The sequence below is a fragment of the Astatotilapia calliptera genome, chromosome 1, assembly GCF_964374335.1.
Source record: "Astatotilapia calliptera chromosome 1, fAstCal68.1, whole genome shotgun sequence".
Classification (NCBI taxonomy): domain Eukaryota; kingdom Metazoa; phylum Chordata; class Actinopteri; order Cichliformes; family Cichlidae; genus Astatotilapia; species Astatotilapia calliptera.
In genome coordinates this window covers 1,562,596-1,580,713 of record NC_137422.1, presented here as the reverse complement: position 1 = coordinate 1,580,713, position 18,118 = coordinate 1,562,596, and the positions used below count along the sequence as shown (strand labels likewise).

At 40.9% G+C, this 18,118-nt stretch overlaps 1 protein-coding gene across 9 annotated transcripts in view; it reads right to left on the bottom strand.

The window, feature by feature from the left end:
* Positions 1-363: 363 nt before the first annotated feature.
* The window catches only part of ankdd1a (ankyrin repeat and death domain containing 1A), a 33,319-nt gene continuing 15,564 nt past the window's right edge, over positions 364-18,118 (bottom strand). For 5 of the 9 annotated variants that reach the window (XM_080299501.1, XM_080299365.1, XM_080299412.1 and 2 more), the window contains 10 exons: positions 16,631-16,729; positions 14,437-14,535; positions 9,321-9,419; positions 9,138-9,236; positions 8,571-8,669; positions 8,373-8,471; positions 5,909-6,004; positions 3,107-3,299; positions 1,343-1,474; positions 431-693 (listed from right to left, as the gene is read on the bottom strand). In XM_080299501.1, the coding sequence (XP_080155627.1) occupies positions 431-693; positions 1,343-1,474; positions 3,107-3,299; positions 5,909-6,004; positions 8,373-8,471; positions 8,571-8,669; positions 9,138-9,236; positions 9,321-9,419; positions 14,437-14,535; positions 16,631-16,729 (1,278 nt within the window). Of the gene's footprint in view, positions 694-975; positions 1,149-1,342; positions 1,475-3,106; positions 3,300-5,908; positions 6,005-8,372; positions 8,472-8,570; positions 8,670-9,137; positions 9,237-9,320; positions 9,420-14,436; positions 14,536-16,630; positions 16,730-18,118 lie in introns of those variants that run through there. The other 4 variants (XM_026185981.2, XM_080299605.1, XM_080299328.1 and 1 more) reach the window with 3 other exon arrangements.

Here is an 18,118-nt window from a genome sequence, read left to right as displayed (position 1 = left end):
ACTTTAATTTTGTTTATACAGTACCAAATCCAAACAACAGTCGCCTCATGGTGCTTTATGTTTAAGATAAAGACCCTACAATAAACCCCAACAGTAAGATGAGCCCCTGTTAACAAGCACCTGGAGTCAGTGTGGAGGAAGAACTCCATTTTAACAGGAAGAAACCTCCAGCAGACCACGGCTTAGGGAGTGACAGCCGGTTTGAGAGGAGGACAAAGGGCAGAGAGGCAAATATTAACTTCATGTGGCCTACAGATTAGCTCGACAACAGTGCATAGAGGGCTTCATGGAATGGGTTTATATGGCCAAGCAGCTGCATCCAAGCCTTACAACATCAAGTGCAACACAAAACATCAGATGCAGTGTTGTAAAGCATCATTGTGAGGGGCGCTTTTTGTTAGGAGCTGGGCTCTGTCTTAGATCCAGTGAACTAGTGTTGGTGTGAGGGTCTTGGGGTTTGGGGTCTGGGATGCAGGGGGCCTGCAAGGAGTATGGAGCACCAGTGCCCGGAGTCGCCAGTTTCATGGTTTGGTCTCTCCATGCGCAGGGGGGGTCCACGCCTCCGCAGGGGGGTCCACGCCTCCTCGGATGCACTATCATGTGGAGCGAGCTGGCCCATGTTGGGAGGTACGATCTGCGCTTTAGGGAATCTCAGGAACCTCAAGGACCTTTGGGGGAAGCAAAATCCCACACCTAAGCAGCAGGCGTGGGGCATTTTGGGTAGGTTAGGGGCAGCTTGTCTTGTCCTTTCTTTGTGTGTGGATAACTGGCATGGGATGCAGCACATGGAAATCTGCAGCAGTGCAAGGCTGTTGTTACAGCCCTTCTAGGTAAACACAGTTCAAGTGCTGCAGTAGAGAAAACCTGACAAAATTGCACGGCAAAAAAAAAAAGAAATAAATAGAGAGCAACTTTCCCCTGGCTGCTACACACCTATCTTTCATTAAAAAATGTAAACCATTATGTGACTCACAATTCAAATCATGTAATTTTATTTATAGAAAATAACATTTTTATTTCTTTAAATAAAGAAAGTTTTAACAAAGCTAACACAATAGCTCGATGATAAGCATAAACTTGTTGCCGTCACATTACGCAGCACATTTTAGGAGAGCTGGTCTGGGAGTTTGCCTTCTGTCGGATGAACTCTGGATAACAAACCAGAAGAGGAAAACAGAGAAAAGAAAAAAAAGTAGACACATTCCAGTGAACAAACAGAAAAACAGTCTTACGGCATTATTGGTCTTTCTGTGGAGAAATATTGTTAACTAATATTGTATGACTGTTAAAACTGACAAATAGTCTGACCAGTGAAAGGAAGTAACCTCCCTGATTAGCTCACCTGCCAAATCTGTCCGGGAGATTTCCACCAACCCCTCATAGAGGCCTTTGGTAGGGTTTTCTCCAGCTACGAGCACTCCATGAAGCCAGATTAACAGCATCCGGTGACCATGATCTTTGAAGCTTTTCTTACCTTCAATTTAGATTTATATCAAGCATTATCCATCTGAACTTTTAGTTAAACACAGTCACTGTAGACAGTTCTTATACCATCAGAACATTTATAGAATCACAGTAACTAACTAGTTCATATAGTCCACTGGGTCTGTATTGTAACCACAGACCAGCGTTAAGCAAGCGAGGTACTTGGCCAGTAAGCAAAGCTGAATGACATCCTGATATCTTACATTTTAAGTGCTCCAACAAAATGAAACAATATTTTATTTTATATAATTTAATATTTTATTTAAAGTTCAACTTTAAATTAAAAAAAAGGTTCAACAGGTTAAAAGTCAAATAGAGTTTAAAAGCAAGGTGTCAAAGATCTGGCATTTGGAATTAAAGAAAAAAGCTGTGCCCAGAATGTAACTCTTGCAACAGTGTACAAAAGCTGAAAAACTTATTACAATCCATGTTGCAAACTGCTGTCATCTTGGAGAGACTGCTCTTGGTTGGAGGACCAATCTACCCAAAGAGAAAGATTAGCAATTATATCCAACTATGTCCAACAAGGACAAGTGTGGGTTTGGATGGACGGAGGTACAGTATCTACCATTCAGGAGGAGGGCAATCTGGTGGGCAGTTTAGCCAAGTTATTGGCCAGTAGTTGGATGGGACCGGCCCCTTCTTGGGATCCTTGGGGATCAGGACAGCCTTCGGTTAGACATTCCGGGTGGGTCTCAACCATTAGCACCTGGTTCATTTGTGCTGCAGGATGCTAATGGAGTTAGCTTGTTAGCTTCCCTATCCAGTAGGTGTTAAACATGGCAGGGAATGGTGCTGTCCAATCCCTCTGCTTGACATGTCTGCCACTGTGATGGTTACTGGATCCTTTCAGGGAGGTTGTTGCAGTCTGCTCTTAGATCCACTAGGCACTGAGCATTTCTGTTATGTGTTGCATCCTTCTTACATATACTCTTCAGTATTGCTCTGTCTCCAGCGTTGGCGGGGCTGTTCTCATTTTGTTCTGCTGCCATTCAGACTATACTTTGGGTAGTTCAGTGGAGAACATCTGGTTTATTCTCCTGGCTTTTATCTCTCTGGTTAACCAAGATTCAGGTATCAGGTATAGGCAGTTGTAGTTGTGCTTCAGGTCATCATTATAAGACAAGATATTGTATGATAATAGACGTTTTTCTACAAAAAAGTGATGTTGTAAAAAAACCAAAAGAAAAACAACACCATCTGCTCTCTGAAATATTAAGGATTAAGCATCCATTTACTCATGTCAGACTATCCATATATTCTAAATAGATCTGTAGTTCATTTGTTGTAGTAGAATTGTAGAAAGAATTCTTGATCTGGGTTAAAATTGACCTAGACCAGAGTTAATCACCTCAGGTACTCAGAATGCTGTAGAGTGAATCAGTCAGTGCCAAATTTGAGAATTTATTTTCAATAAAATCACTGGACCCATGAAACAGTGCTTCTATGGTTCTGGACATTACAGGCCTTATATTACAGTTTTTCAAACTTGTATGATTTCCTGTGTAAAGATTTATATATATATATATATATATATGAAAAAACCCAACAAGTACAAAAAAGGTAATAAAAATAGCAATAAAACTGTCAATAATTTTTTTAGGAACTCAGCACTGCTCACCTGTCCACTGTTGTTCTATAGCTTGTATATGTGCTTCACTAAAGTCCCAATGCTGAGCGAGAATCTTCCACTCCCCATAACACAGATGCTTTGTGGCGAGGGTCCATAAGACAGAACGGAAGTGCTGTGTCTCTGGCTGATGGTCCTGTTTGAAGCTCAGAGGTCTTCTTACCTGCTCACATCCCCCGTGATCCTGAATTCAACAGGGAGAAAGTTTTGTGAGTCGTTCGAAGTTAAAAGGATGTTATCACGTTTTATGCATTTGATGTACAAAGAAAACAAACTCTCAGTACCTCTTGCTTTTAAAACTAGCACAAAGAATTTACAAGATACTTAGCTGGTTTGTTAAATACCTTCTCCAGGAACAAAAGGCAGTACACAGCTGTTTTACACCTTAAGCTTCACACTCCCTTGCTTCCTCCAAAAGTCATTTCCTTCTAAACCTAATACGTGGTTTTGTCATCTAGCAAGAACTGCAATCAAGCATTTGCAATAACTAATAAAAAAAGCACTTGGGACAATTGTGTTGGTGACAGCTTTTGTTATAATATCAATAATATTCATATGAATATGGGATACTGTTACATGTTTGCACAGACTTTTGTGGAATATGGAGACACTCCTGGCATTATATGAGCAAAGTGAGACTCATTTTTTAGGGTTGGTGGAGATGAGTGTGAAGAACTGTGCAACACAAGCACTTAGTTCCAGCATGTTTCATTGTATCCAGACACAGCTAGAGACACATCTACAGCAGCATCTCTGTGCAGGACAAACGACAGTTGACGAAGAAACATCGAAAACTTCACTTCACTCCTCTACAAAACGTTGGCTCCTTTGTTTAAAAGGCCAAAATGAATCGAGGGAGAACGAGAAGAGGATCGGCGAGTGCTTCACCTCACAATTCAGTACAGCTGATTAACCTGCAAGAAGAAGTTCAAATGATACAGGCTGAAAATATCAAATTAAAAGAAGAGGCAGAAAAATCAAGAGGAGAAGCTAAAGATTCAAAGTTTGAAACTGATGTAGTATTGCAGGAATTACTGCATGTGGGTCTCAAACTTAAAGGAGAGAAAATGGGAAAACAACAGGCAGAAAAGGAGAATGAAAAGATGAAGAAAGAACTGTTGGAAGCTCAAAAAGCATTGGAGGAAGAGAAAAGCACAGCACAAGAAGCCAACAATAAATATCAAACTGCAAAGAAGGAGGCAGGAAATGTGATGCAGGAATTACAGGAGGTGCAGGAAGCTTTTGAAGAGGGAAAAAGGAAAATGCAGTTGGCAACTCAAGAAGCTGCAAATGTAACAGCTGAAGCTGAAACACTAAGGAAGGAATTACTGCATGTAAAGCAACAACTTGAAGAGGAGAAAAGACGTAAAGATGAGGCAGAAAATGAGATTGAAAATTTGAAGAAAGAATTGTTGGAAGCTCAAAAAGTGTTGGAGGAAGAGAAAATGAAAATACAGGAAGCAAAGAAAGAAATGGAAGATACAAAGAGTCACACTGAAAACATGAAGAAGGAACTGATGAAAGTGCAAGAAGAACTTGCAGAAGAGAAAATTGAGGTGAAGGTATTCAAGAAAGAAATGACGGTGACCAAGAAAGACTGCAAAGACGCACTGAAAGAAATGCGAAAGCACAAAAAGGAAGCTAAAGAGCTCCTCAAACACAAAGGGAAACTGGCCAAACAGCAGCTGAAAGAAAAATTTAAAGATGCCGAGGAGCAGCTCAACAAGACCTTAAACGAACTGAAGGCAAAAGAAAAAGAAAAGCAAGCTGAGGACAGGAGGGGATTCTGGAGCAGACTGCTGAGGAAGAACTGACTCAGCAGCATCAATAGTTTCTTCCTCCTAATGTTAAAATCTCCACCTTTCTTTCACCCCATCCTTCTTCTTGGGACGTTTGCTTGTTTTTTAAAAACTGAAATGCACAAATAAAATTGCCATAACTTGACCTCATGTTGCCTGCTTCTTTTCTTGTGTGTCTGTGGATGTAAAACAGTAACACACTTTCTGCTCTGTGTCTTTAATTGTAAATAAATGCAATATGTTTTCATTTTAAAATGCAGTGCAAAAAACTTCTGCTCTGAATCTTTTTTTTAGCAAAAAGCTTTTTGTTGGCTGTTGTGGAAGTTTTCCATTTAAATAAAGCCTGCAGACGAGCGGTGAGCGGTAGCTAACATTCTTTAATCAAACACACAAAGAACAGACAACCAAGCTTGATGAAGTCCCTGCATGACCGCGGGACAGACGGTCAGCAGAGTCTGAGCCCAGCATGGCTCTCAGTTAAATATCTCCAGGAACAAAAGGCAGTACACAGCTGTTTCACACTCCCTTGCTGCCTCCCAGAGTCCTCAAAGACACAAAAGACTCTTCCTGTGGAGTTGTCTGCTTCCCCCAACTTCCTTACTACACCCCCACCATTTGTCTTACTGTATGAGTGTGAGACATGTTAAAATCCAGTGGCACCAAAGCATCATACAATAAAATAATGTGATTAATACATAAGTAAAAGAAATTCCTTTACATGCCCCTTCCTGATTTCTTATGTTTTAAGCATCTTGGAGACCTAGTCATAGTGTATGCTCTGAGTTGTTCTCGTTCTTTATAACTATGCCTGTATGCCAGGATTTTTTTTTTATTACAAAATCCAAAACAATTAATATGTATATAATGTGAAAAACTCAACAGGACATGGGTGCTGATACGCTGGAAAAGAGTGAAAATGTATTTATCGAATATGAGCACAGATTTCATATAAGGAGAGTGTATTTAGTATTAATATAGCGTTAGCAACACTTACCTTCTCCCATTTAGAAAAACGGTCAGCTTTAATTATCATGTCCACCAGGACGACATGGTTTCCTCTTGCTGCCACTTCCAGACATGTTTTTCCCTGCTGTGTACATTAGATGGCCAGAAAAGCATTGCTTTGTTAGAAGACACAGCTATGAGTGTCATAGATCTGAATCTATACTAAAACAGTTATCATGATGCTGTGCTACAAGATTAACTTTGTCCGGACAAAGAAAAAGTGAACTACGCATCAAGGTTTCAAATGGTGTGAAAAAAGATAAATATTCTACTTAAGACTAGCGTAACAAAGATCTTAATTAATATGATATAGAAGGATCAATGCACCAACTGAAAACTGTTTTTATTTGTTAGTGTACAATGTGAAATACACAGCTCAAAAAAGTAAAGGAACACTTGATCATCAACCACAAGTTAAACTTTACGGATATCAAGCTGTCGTCTTCGGAAGTGTAAGTGAATCAATTAATTTCACCTTTTTTTGGTGCAAATCAAACAGGTGTACTGAAGACGTTCCAAGACAAACCTTACTGTGTTATAGCACCACTAGAGGGGGTTGCCCTACTTTACTAAGGAGGTGGCAGATGACATCAACAGGATGTACAGCGTTGGTAGGGAGGCATTACAGTATTCACATGCAGGTAAAGGGGGTGTGAGTGTGTATATGGGTGTGTGTGGTCATACAGGAATGCAAGTAAATACGTTATCCTCCGACACACCTCTCATCTGTGCAGAACTGCGCTGAACACGTTCCCAACCGGAAGTACAGATACCGAGGTGCATCATGGGTAACGTAGTATAAACAGTTACAATGAACAAGCGGACTTTTAACAACTGTAGTAGTTGGGGGAGTCTCGTAGTGGGTGTGTGAGTATAGTGTGGCAGCCATTACATGCTTGTGTGTCTGTTCTGAGAGAAACCATACCTTTGTAACGGGCTGGCGCCGGTGACTACCCATCTCCGCACATGTACGTACGGACAGAGTAGAGCCGTGGAGACTTGGCTTGTATGGTCTTATGTTGCTAACATCAAATAAATGTGTTGTTCGATTTAACTGACTGACTTTGAGTTATCCAGCTAACCTCCACACCACATGCTCGCTGGACCTGCTAGCTGTTCTTCCTCGCCAAACTGCTCTTACAGTTCCAAGACAATCTCCATAAAGTAAATGATTCTGCAGGTGATGGGACAGACCATTATTCTCTCCTAGAATTGCTTTTTGATATCCTCGTCAGTACTGGTTTGATGAGAGAGTACCTGCAGCACATCCAGGTTACACTGTGGCCATGTCCACACTGAGACGCCGTTTTCGGTGAAGGAAAACGCAGCGTTTTGAAAACGCTATCCAAAGCCGTTTTCGTGTTGCAGTGTGGACAGCGAATCCCGAGCCTTTTCAAAAACGATGACACATTTTAGTGATGTGATGCAGTCATGTGACCAATCAAACTAAGATAGCGGAGGGCATTATACAGCGTTTGTTTTGTTTGCTCTCAGTTTTGACAGCGCTATTAAAGATTAACATCAGTCTGTACGTGCTCCAGAGCTTTTCTTCAAATTCTTTAACTCTCACTCGCTTTTGCAACTTTGTACTTTTGTGTTACTCGCAGCAACAACTCCAGCTCATTGTTAGTCCATTTAAAAAACTCGGTGCTTTTCCTCAACATTTGCCGCGACGTTTCAAAGAGCCGGAAAAGTAAATAAATGGCAGACGGAAATGAGGCAGGCCGAATCTTCTTGCGTTTCACGCATGCGCAGGACTGGAACGGAAGCGTTTTCGGCTGTTTCAATGTGGACGCACAACTCTGTGAAAACGACTGAAAACGATAGTGTGGACGCGGAACGTTTTCAGACAAAAACGCCATTTTCAAATTTTAGTGTGGACGTAGCCTGTGTTTCCCAGCACAGTCTGAAGAGTGAGGAGCAGATAGTAGGAGACAGGCCAGAGCTGAAAGTTCATCGCAGTGTGAATGCTAGATAGAATTGTGTGTATGCAGGTTTGAATTGGTAAATTATGTTGTGTAAAGCTCCTTTATCATTAACCATGCTAGCCAACAGTACCCTGTACTGCTGGGATGAAATCCTCAGAGCTTGTCTTAATGCACTCGGTCCTGGGTTTGTGTTGCAGGGCAATACCCAGTGACCTGGCAATTATATAATGATGAAGACACTGATGTCACTGCCTGGCCCTCATGTTTCACACACCTGAATCCCTCATCCAAATCTGGGAGGAGATCCCCCCACCACCATCCACCATCTCATCCAGCCTTCAAAAGGCTGATGATTATGGTTTTCACTGACCTTTGTGACCCCTGACCCCTTCTTGTTTTCAATGAATTTCAAAACGTACGTCAAAGTAACATGAATATTTTTTAAGGTCTGATGTGTGACTTTAGTACTCCATTTATTGTTTTGAGCAGTGTACATAATATTCTGTGTGAAGCTGTGTGTGGTACCTTATCAGTTAGACTGAGACTAACTCTAGAAATCAGCATCATCTCAGCCAGGTCATGCCAGCCATGTTCTGAGGCAATGTGTAGTGCGGTCTGCTGCCTCTGTCGCCCACATGACAGACAACCATTAAGTAAAATTACTGTATTATAGGACATTTTATTATGCATTGTGTTCATGTGGCTGTGGAACTTTGTACTTACAATGTCAGTGGCATTCAAGTTGCTGCCAGCATCGATAAGCAATCGTACAACTTTTGTGTGATTGTTGAAAACAGCCAGGTGGAGTGGTGTGCAGTGTTGCTGTTTCAAAGAGAAACAGGTATTAAAAAGCTGCTCTCTATGATATTAACTTTTAAAACGTTTACAAGTGTTTACTGCCTAATTTTAGATTTCTTCTTCATTTTATGCACCAAAATGCTAACATGCTAACATACCACTGTGTAAGAATACCCATATGGAAAAGATATATATAAATCTTATAAAGCTTTGTGTTATGTGAAACTTGTGTGAAAAGCATACAAGAGTGAAAACAGATATAAGATCCTTTGATAAATTATATAAATGAAACTTGTTTTGGATACTTACTAAAACAATATATGAAAGTAATGAGAAAGTGGCCACTTTCATGAGTAAATCATATAAGCCTTATATGAAGTAAGCCAAATCTTATGCAAGTCTTTTATAAATTTCTTCTATTTCTTTTGCATATGGGTACTTTAAAAGAATTATCATAATTATTTTTTTCCGGAGATAGCTAACAGTGCTTACATTGTTTATAGCATCTACATTGATTCCTGCCTTCAGCAGCAAGCTGGCCTCTCTGTCATGACCATGCTGTGCCACATAATGGAGAGCATTCATTTTTCTCTACAGACAGAAGATAAATATTAATTCATGAAAATAACACTGCCAACCCACTCTTGAATTGCATATTTAAGTAAACAAGCATACATTAGTTTGTGCATTGACATTACAGCCAGAATCCAGCAGAAGTCTAACGCATTCATAGTGACCTCCGTCAGCTGCCGTGTGCAATGGTGTGAGATCATCCTACAACAACACAATACAACAGGTACAATCAAGGTCAAAGGTTTTTACAGTTTAAAGCTTATTATTCACAAGCATGAAGAAATGTGTTTTTTCAGGTTCAAAATGCTTGAGTGATCCAAGAGTTTGGTGAGTAGGAATCATTTTTGCTTAGAAGGGTCTTGCAAGGCCAACAGGTCCTGGGTCAAAGGGCCAGGCTACTTGAAACTAGAGAAATCGCTGTGATTAGGAGTCAGCTACCTCACCCAGTTTACTGAGGAAACCACATAAACTAACATTGCTAATAGTTTTTCCCCATGCTGTGAAAGTTCTTTTATTTTTTGGCAAATTCAAATCTGGTCTTACTGTTCTTGAGCGTAACCAGTGGTGTACACCTTGTTGTAAACTGTCTGAGCTGGCTAGTATATTCCTTCTGGTTGAAAATGTCCCAAATGTTATTTTGGCTCCTCATAAAACTTTTTAATCTCTCTCTGATATGTTTATTTAGTTTTTCATTTAATGATGGCTTCTGTTGCTTCATCAACATCTCCTTAAAACTCATATTAAGTGTTCCAGTAAACAGCTACCCAATGCCAAGTGTAAATGGTTGTCTGCCTCTCTGTGTTAGCACTGTAACAGATTGGCAGACTGTTCAAGGTATACCCTGCATCTCTCCCCATGGAGGTGAGATAGGCTCCAGCCCATCAATGACCCTGAATGGGTGAGTGGATGGCTAAAAAGAAAACAAGAAAAATGCTTCAGTGGCAGGACCCACTGATTGATAGGATTCACCCTTCTTTAAGGTTCTGGACATCATAAGGCTGCTCTGGTCTGCAACACAACACACAGTTAGGTACACAAGTGTTTTGGCAATTACAATTTCTGTAATTTGTTCAATCTTAGCCTTCGCTTGTGTCAGCATCTCTTTGGACCTCATACAAAGGGTTTCACTGGACATCTACTAAATGTAAGTTCAACACTTATCTCTATATCTCTGCTTAATTACTGATAGAATAATTATGGGAAAAGTCTTAAATGGCCACAAAACTGCTTGGCAGCCATGTATCCAAATGCTTTTGAGCCTCAAAGGTTTAAAAGAGTATAAAAATTTCTATAATTCCTAAACAATTAATGCAACACTTCTGTTAAACCCTTTATAACAACCCTGTTTCCTGCACCCTGTCCAGAGGTGCTGGATCTGGGGGGCATCCGTTCATCTGGGTCTATGGCTTGCAAAGCCTTGCTCCCTGTGGGACGCTGTTCTTGATGGTGGGATTGGTTTGGGATGGCAGAATGGGTGGCTTCAGGGGTGGGCACACGGTTGTCATAGAGATGTATGGGCTCTTTCTTCGGTACTCTTAGGGGTGCATAACAAGTAAACTATCATGGTAACGGTAAATGGTAAATGCACTCACACCCATTCGCACATGCTCTTTGGTAAATGGTAAATGGCCTGTATTTGTATAGCGCTTTCTATGTAAGTCCTTTTTATCTAATGTTCACACACATTCTTCGCGCGCTGGATGCATCTGAGAGAAACTTGGGGTTACTATCTTGCCCCAAGATAATTGCCATGCAACCTTGTTTGGTTTCCCAGATGTACAAATCATGGCAAACCTCCTGGCACTTAACAGCGAACACTATATTATTCTATTTGTGTTGGTGGAACCAATTTTTGGCACAGTGTGTTTTGGGGTTTAAAAGCCATAGTAACTCTGTGTTTAGAAAAAAATGTGTCTCAATTATGGCCTGTATTTATAGCGCTTTACTAGTCCCTAAGGACCCCAAAGCGCTTTACATATCCTGTCACACACACATTCACACACTGGTAATGGCAGCTACGGTGTAGCCACAGCCACCCTGGGGCGCACTGACAGAGGCGAGGCTGCCGGACACTGGCGCCACCGGGCCCTCTGACCACCACCAGTAGGCAACGGGTGAAGTGTCTTGTCCAAGGACACAACGACCGAGACTGTCCGAGCCGGGGCTCGAACCGGCAACCTTCTGATTACAAGGCGAACGCCCAACTCTTGAGCCACGATCGCCCCAATTGTTCTGATACTCCTGATACATACGGGATCACTAAGGGTTTTTGCTTAGACGGCAGTTTCACCTTCTTTCCTGGATCGGCTGGAGCTTTTTTAGGTGCCTTGGATGAGTGACAAAAAATTTCTTCCACTGAAAACACTACATCCAGATGAACAGAATCAACTTTTTGAAATTTCCTTACCTGGATGCTTGAGCATGCATTTAAGACATTTTATATTAGAAACTGTGTGGGAGTTTCCATGGGAGTGTATGGGAATGAGTCTAACAAAAGCATAGGGTATATTTTCTACTTCTTACAATAATTGTAAACCTTGTAATATGTCTGTTGACTAACTAGTAAAAATAACAGAAGTAACTAAAGAACAAACAGAATTTCTTGTGGAAAACTGAACCAGCATGTGTGTGGGATGAGGCTGAAGGATAGTTTACCTTAAGAAACTACAATCAGCAGAAGCAATTCCTAGCAATGCTGCCGTTATTTCAGGATACATTCATAAGGTTGGAAATTAGACTTATCAATAGAACATATGTAAAGATTTCTGACATGGTTTTTTTAATCTTTTTATTATTTTTCTTATTAGAGTGAAACATACATAAAATATAATTACCATTATATAAACAATCACACATCTATGTCTATACATACATATTTATATACCTAAATGAGTATATATATATACAAAAAAACAAAACAAAAAAAAAACAAAAAAAGGAGAAAGAGAGAGAGGGGAAAAAAAGAACAATACACCTGCCCAGACCAATATATATAAACTTGGAGCAGATATGGGAGGAGGCCATCCCTCCCAGCTTACTTATTAAAGTAATCTATAAAGGGCTGCCAAATTACGTAAAACCGTTTAACATGATCTCTCAATGAAAACTTAATTTTCTCCAACTGTAAATGATACATTGTGTCTCTTAACAAAGCAGAGTGAGTTGGGGGGGCTTTATTTTTCCAATTCAGAAGTATAAGGCGTCTTGCAAGCAATGTTTTAACGCTCAAAACATGAATTTGTTTGTTATTTAAGTTTTTAACTGTAGCTACACCAAAAAGTGCCATTACTGGGTCTGGGGGGAGCTGTTTTTTTAAAAATATCAGACAATGTTTTAAATATTTTAGACCAGTAGGTGGCGATGCTGGGACATGTCCAAACACAGTGAGGCAGAATTCTGGCCACATCGATCACATCTTGAGTCAGCCCCTGGAAACATCCTTGAAACCTTCAGTTTTGACAGATGGAGCCTATGCAGGACCTTAAATTGTAGCAGTCCGTGCCTGCAGCAGACAGAAGTGGAGTGAACCAGTTCTTGTGCTTTGGTCCATTGATCTTCAGTGATGTTAGTACCCAGTTCCTCACTCCAACTGTTTCTCAAGTGATCCAATGTAGTTGTACTGTCTATTTGCGAAAGTTGGTTGTAGATCCTGGAAATAGCTCCTTTCTTTAGCGGGTTCATCGGGAACAGATCATCTGAAACTAGCTTTTGTGGTTCATTGGGAAAGGATCGAAACGTTTCTTTAATAAAATGACGTATTTGTAAATACTTGAAAAAATCTTTTTCTATGGAAAATTTTTTGCTGAAGTTGTTGAAACGAAGGAAAGAGATTATCAATAAACAGATCCTTGATTGTGTGTATCCCTTTGGAAGTCCATAACTGGAATGTGGATCCTGAGAACAATGTGTATGCTTGATTATGGATTAATGGTGTAAAGATTGAACATTGACGCCAATGAAAATGCTTTCTAATTTGAGACCAAACTTTTAGTGAGTCAGACACTACCGGATTTTTACATTTATGCTTACCCAGATCTGAGTTTGAATGAACCAAAGATTTAAGAGTATTGGAGAAAAAAGTCAAACTTTCCATCCGTTCCCAATCAGGTCTATGTTCCCCGCCCCAGAATGACATACAACGTATGTTACAGGCCCAATAACAGAGCTGAAAGCAAGGCAACCCCATTCCTCCTGTAATCTTGGCTCTGTGGAGAAATATCTTTTTTATTCTGGGTGTCTTCTTGTTCCAGATAAACTGAGAGATTAACTGGTCTATTTTCTTAAAAAAGGTTTTTGTGATCAATATTGGGATACATTGAAACAAAAATAAAAATTTGGGTAAAGTGCTCATCCTAATGATATTTACTCGTCCAGCAAGCGAGATGGGCAGTTTAGACAGTCTTTCCAAGTTCTGTTCAGTTTGATGGTATAAATTAATAAAATTAAGTTTGAAAAGGCCAGAGAATTCACGGGTTACAGTTATTCCAAGATATTTGAAAGTATTTGAGACGGTAAAAGGAAACAAAGTCAATGTAGCGCTATCTAACTTTTCTAAAGAACTAACAGGAAACAATATGCTTTTTGTTAGGTTGATTTTGTATCCAGAAATTTTCCCAAATTCAGTTAAAACTGTCAGAATTTTTGGCAATGATTTAGTAGGGTCAGTGATATATAGTAACAAATCATCTGCACAGAGAGACACCTTATGTTCTACACCAAATCTCCTTATTCCTTTATAATCCTTTGTAGAGCGTAATTGAATGGCGAGAGGTTCTATGACAAGTGAAAACAGCAATGGGGACAGAAGGCACCCTTGTCTTGTAGAGCGGTGGAGGAGGAAAGGACTAGAAGTTATATTATTTGTGTTAACCGAGGTTTTGTGTAAAGCAGCTTAGCAAGGGAAATATAATTAGGGCCTATGCCAAACTTTGACAGGGTCGAGAAGAGGAAACCTACTCGACCTGTCAAAGGCCTTCTCCGCATCTAGTGAGAGTAGTATTTCTGACATGTTTTTAAAAAATGTTGGTTTGTGTTTTTTAAGAAATATTCTAGATTTACTAAGACACGTTTTAACATCGTCATTATGGGTTTTTCACTGTGGGCTGATAGAAAATGTAATTTATACCGCTTAAAATGAATAAACATGTACAAAAGAGAAGGATTCGTAAATGTTTCTGAACATACCCCTTTAAGTGTACAGGCTCATCATCATACTTACTATATTCCTTTTATCCACACTGACACCAGTCTCTAGGATCTTCTGTAGGATCTCTGCGTGCCCTTTCCTTGCTGCTAGGTGCATAGGCGTGTTTTCTTTCTGTAATCCAGACATAACAATATATAATAACTAATATATATATATATATATATATATATACACAAATCACATCCAGTTTGCGTTTAGTTAGACCATCATTTATTTTTCACACACCTCCAGGCTGTGTAAGGGCTATCTGACCAAGAAGGACAGTGATGGTGCGCTGCACCAAATGGCCTGGCCTCTACAGTCACCTGACCTAAACTTAGTGGAGATGGTTTGGGATGAGATGGAGCGCAGAGTGAAGGCAAAAGGACCAACAAGTGCTCAGCATCTCTGGGAACTCCTTCAAGGCTGTTGGAAAACCATTTCAGGTGACGACCACATGAAGCTCGTCCAGAGAATGCCAACAGTGTGCAAAGCAGTAATTAAAGCAAAGGGTGGCTGTTTTGATCTGAATCAAAATATACAATATAAAAAATGTTTTGAGTTATTTCTCACTTTTTCGTTTACTTCATAATTCCATGTGTGTTCATTCATAGTTCTGATGCCTTCATTGAGAATCTACAATGTAAATAGTCATGGTTCTCACTTGGCCTTGTTTTTATAAACATTTCAACACATCTTTTCAAGTCAGTTTCAAAACTCTGAAATGCTGGCTGCTGCTCAGCACAAATTACCTTGGCAGAAGTATGGGAGAGCCTAACAAAGCTTTTTTGCACAGCTTCTGCTTGTATGGCTAAACACATCTGCTGATTCAAAGTGTGTGTATGTGTGTCCATGTCTAGCTATCTTTGTGAGGACCGAAATCTGCATTCTGCTATACTTGTGAGCAGAGATGGGCAGTAACGCATTACTTGTAACGCGTTACTGTAATCTGATTACTTTTTTCAAGTAACGAGTAAAGTAAGGGATTACTATTGCAAAATCGGTAATTAGATTACCGTTACTTTCCCGTAGGAACGCTGCGTTACTGCGTTACTAAAACCGTGATTTTTTGCGAGAATGTCTCATGACAGTGACGTAAGCGAGTGCGACGTTGGTGACAGCAGCTGTGTGCAGATCAACAATGGATAATATATCGAGTGCGGGAGAGAGTATGAGCGTGCAGCGTTTAAAGTGTGGAAGTACTGACCTTACTTTGAGTTTGATTCAATAAAAAGTGACAAAAACATTAGTGTCCGCTGTGCGTGGGAAGAAAACTTCTTTTTACAGCGAAAAAAACCCCTAAACTTCCAACAAGCACCGAGTAGCTACGACGTAATGGGAAACTCACAGAGACACTCGCGCGGATTCTTCAACTGACCGCAGCACACCTACACCAGGGTAACCCTCCGCCTACCCTGCTCCTGCTTTACAGGTGAAAATAGAGCAAAAGCACCGCTGAGTCTTTGACTTTATTTATTTTCTGCTGTGTTTTACTTGCATCTGTTTGAAAGAGTGAGTGAAAACACACAAAATATTTTATTTTATGTGCTGGAATGTGCAGAAAATAGGTTTAAATGTTAAACTAATTTATTCAAGTCAGAGAATGTTGCATATAATTAAATGTTTTGCTTGATGCATAAAGTTAAAAGATTAAAACTAATAAAACAAGTTAAAAAAAGAGACTTTTCCATTTGATTACATTTTGTATGATGGATTATGTAGAAAAAGTAGAATTGGGCTGAAAGATCTATCACTTTATCACCTCTTCAGGTTGTAAATCGTGTTTTTAAAAAGTAACTAAGTAACTAAGTAACTAAGTAATTAATTACTTTTGAAAATAAGTAATCAGTAAAGTAACGGGATTACTTTTTGGGGGGAGTAATCAGTAATTAATTACTGATTACTTTTTTCAAGTAACTTGACCAACACTGCTTGTGAGAACCAACAGTCACTTGTGAGGACACACAACCTGGTCCTCACAAATTTGAAGGCATTTCAAGGCATTTTTGAGGCTCAAAATGTGGTTTTAGTGTCAGGGTTACAATTAGGTTATGTTTAGGTTTAGGGTAAGGGTTAGGGTTAGGCATTCATATTTAATGGTTAGGGTAAGGGGCTAGGGAAAGCATTATGTCAATGAAGGTCCTCACTAAGATAGCTGAACGGGGTTGTGTGTGTGTGTGTGTGTGTGTGTGTGTGTGTGTGTGTGTGTGTGTGTGTGTGTGTGTACCTTGTCCTTCAAACCAGGCATGTAACCCATTCCAATCAGAAATTCAACTGCTTCAAGCTGTCCATGTTCAGCAGCTAGGTGTAGAGCTGTCTTCCCTGACTGAGCAGAAAGACATACACATATGTTACATATAGTGTATACAATAGTGCTTCACTGAGTGAATGGGTTAAATGCAGAGCAGGATTTCCCCACAGGGATCAATAAAGTATGCATTAGTATTATTATTATTACAAACAAGATATAATAATTCCATTAATATCCATATAATAAAAACTCCATTCATTTTCAGCTTGATTTATTGATATACTGCTTATACACTGCTCAAACATTTTAGGAAACACTTAATCTGAGTATAGCATCAACTAAATAAAATTTCTGGGATGTTGATCTGGTCAGCTAAGTAGTAAAGCACTCAAAGCGCTTTGTACCAGATTCAATAGTGATGGGCTAAAGCTTAGGTCTCCCAGTTTGCCTACCAGATGCTGTGGGATGATGGTATTCTTCTCCAGGTGTGCAAGGTTCCGGTACAGAGCCAAGGAAATGGCATCCTCAATGGAGTGAGTTTGCCAGTAGGCAAACTGGAAGGGGTCGAATTTAGAAGGGAATCTAGAGCTAATTGACCAGGAAACATCTCCTGGACCGCGAGTCTTCTATGAAGAGCCGTTTTTCTTTGTCACCAGCGGTCGCGGCCGCTACTGTGTGCTGGCGGGGCCCGTGTCCCGGGGACGGAAAAGCATGAGGCAGCAGGCAGCGGCCCGCTCTGGCGCCAAAACGCTGATGGTAGAAACAGAGGTCCTGTCCACGGCGCCGCTGCGCCACGATCTCTGCCATAAGCAAAGGGTGGGATGCTCCGGGGCAGGTCGGCGGGGAAGTGGAAGGTGCCGCCGGCGAGGCAGGAGAATACGATCCGCTACCTCAGCCAGGGAGCGATAATCCTTCGCACCCAGGAGCGGAGAGTTGGCGAGGCTGGCTCTCACGGCTACCGGCAGCTGTCGGAAGAAGATGTGGGCGAAGAGCGAAGAGGAATCCCCTGTTGTCCAGTCCAAGCAAGGATAGCATGTGCTCCATCAGTTCCAGAGCCGTACTGCCACCCAGGCCTGAGAGGGAGAGGAGCTTTTCGGCTCGCTCTGCGTCAAAAAGGGCATAGCGCCGAAGAAGCAGGTCCTTAAGGGTGGTGTATTTCCCCTGGGTCCCAGAGGAGAGTCAATGCACGACGGGTGGCTAGCGGGTCGAGCAAGGCCACCACATAGTGATATTTCGTGTCGTCGTCAGCCAAGATGCCACGAAGAGCGAACTAAGCCTCCATGTGCACGAACCACGACGGGGGATCGTGAAGCCAAAAGTCCGGCAGCTCAAGCGCCACAGCAAAGGCAGCTGCAGCAGGAGGCAGAGGTCTGGCAGCCGCTGATGCATCCAGAGCGGAGCCGGTGCCACCATCAGGCTGCAGCATGCTTGAGTCAGGGGTCACCAATGTGGAGGTAAATACAG